This window comes from Mandrillus leucophaeus, unplaced genomic scaffold, assembly GCF_000951045.1.
Source record: "Mandrillus leucophaeus isolate KB7577 unplaced genomic scaffold, Mleu.le_1.0 Scaffold672, whole genome shotgun sequence".
NCBI classification, from domain to species: Eukaryota; Metazoa; Chordata; class Mammalia; order Primates; family Cercopithecidae; genus Mandrillus; species Mandrillus leucophaeus.
In genome coordinates, this window is record NW_012107275.1 from 481,908 (window position 1) to 483,843 (window position 1,936).

The 1,936-nt window shown below is 56.6% G+C and overlaps 1 protein-coding gene across 1 annotated transcript in view; it reads right to left on the reverse strand.

Annotated features, from left to right (window-relative positions):
• Positions 1–16: 16 nt before the first annotated feature.
• Positions 17–1,936, reverse strand: part of UBE2J2 (ubiquitin-conjugating enzyme E2, J2) — a 31,018-nt gene continuing 29,098 nt past the window's right edge. The window contains exons 4-6 of the mRNA XM_012002000.1: positions 1,110–1,212; positions 893–1,031; positions 17–334 (exon numbers count right to left, since the gene is read on the reverse strand). Coding sequence (XP_011857390.1) covers positions 17–334; positions 893–1,031; positions 1,110–1,212 — 560 coding nt within the window. The remainder of the gene's footprint in view (positions 335–892; positions 1,032–1,109; positions 1,213–1,936) is intronic.

A 1,936-nucleotide genomic window follows, 5' to 3' on the forward strand; every position in this document is an offset into this window, starting at 1 on the left:
CCACCCAGGTGGCCGCTCAGGCCCACGAGTGGAAAAGGCCCAGCTCCCCGCCCACCAGCACAGCTGTCCGCAGGCCACCCCCCAGGGCCCAGGCCTTCTGCCTCCCCCGCCTCGGGGCTCCTGGGGGAGAGGAGCCATACCCTGAGGAGGTCTGCAGCTTCAGGACCCAGATTTTACTCTTTGGAAAGAGGTGAAACTGAAGTGTTTTAACACAGGGGAAGGCGAAACCCATTTCCGACTTTCTCTTTCTTACCTCCACAACTTCAGGAAATAATTCACAAAAGACTTTATCTTTCAAATTAAACGCTAAACTCTGCGCTGCCAGTTGTCTTTTCTAGGAAGGAAGAGAAGGGAATCAGCCAGAAAACTAATTTCAATTCTTCTAAAATTATAAAAGCAGATGATTTCAAAGTCAAGGGCTGCAGTCTTCACGCTGCAGAAAGCACTTAATTAGCACACTCTTCACAGCAAACTCAGTCTTATAAAGGCTTCTTAATCTTCTCATCAATTAATGATATCACACTCAATTCCTATTAAAAATAGAAAAATAAACACCAGCTAACAAAAGCACTGTGCTCCCGGCTGAAAAGGCCCCCGCCGTCTGTGCGACTGGCACTGCCTCGGCCCACCCCAAGATCCCGAGGAGGAGCCACTGGCGGGTGTGGATGAGGCTGGAGGTGAAGAAAAGCAAGACCGAGAGACAGCGGCGAACACGAGGCCACAGAGCAGAGCAGTCTCCACCACGGTGCCTGGGACAAGGGGTGCCTGGGACAAGGTGGGAACTCCACCCAGCCCCGCCTGCTGAGAAGAAAGGCAGCTACAACTCAGGAACAGAACACAGCCCCAGACACAAGGCTGATGGCCCACAAGGGAGAGGCGCTCGAAAGCTCACCGTGAAGTCCGACGTCTCTATACTGCCCAGGGTGGGGCCCTTCTCCACCATGAAGCTCAGGAGCCCGGTCAGGATGGTGGAGACAGACCAGGCTGGGTTCCACGTGTCCGGGTGGAAATCCGTGATAGAAAGACACAGCCTGCGAAACAGGGGCCCTGTCAGTGCACACTCCCCACTGCGGCCAGAAAGCTTCCACGGCACCCTCCAGGCACCTTACCTGGTGTTGCACTTAAATCTTCCATTGGGAGTTATCATATAAATACTAGGAGGTTTGAAAGGAAATTCTCTGGGAAAAATTAGTTTTCCGTGATAATAGCCACCTACATGGAAACAAAACAAAGAGCCTTGTCGTCCTCCACAGCAGGGGCTCCTGGAGACCTTGTCCCCATCCCCACACCACCCCGCCCCCCAGCTCAGCTCCTGAGTCCTCACTGCCCTTCCGTGCCGAGCCGGCTCCCAGACTCAGTCCCCCACTGACCTTACTCTCCAGTGCCACTCCTGTCATGACCCACCCACCGTCATGACCACCCAGACCCAATGGCCCTCCCCACCCTACCCGTACCCACATGACTGGACCCAGACCCCCCACTTCCCCGGGAGCTCAAGACCTCCATAGCTACCGCACACCTCTCCCCCTGGAGCGTCCACACACCCACACCAAGAGCAGAGGGTCGGGAGAGGCAGGCAGGCCTCCTTGCAACACCCTCAGCACATCAGGAGCTCCAGGCCCAGCTGAGGCCGCCCCTCCCAGGACTCAGGTCCAGACCCAGCGACTCTCCAGCATTGTTCGCTTCCCCGACCAACCGCACCCAAAGGCCAGCAAAACCCACCTCAAACACACCACTACCCACCACACCCCCCTCCAAGTTCTGCCAAATGCCCCCGCCCTGACCTGAACCCCTGGATTCGGGCCTCATCCATGGCTGTTCCCACGTCCTCCCCTCCCAAGCTCTCGAATCCACCCGACCAGGCTTTCTCCCTGGCCTACCAAACCTGACCTGAAGGTCGACCTCAGGGTCACCCACACGTACCCACTGGTGGTGG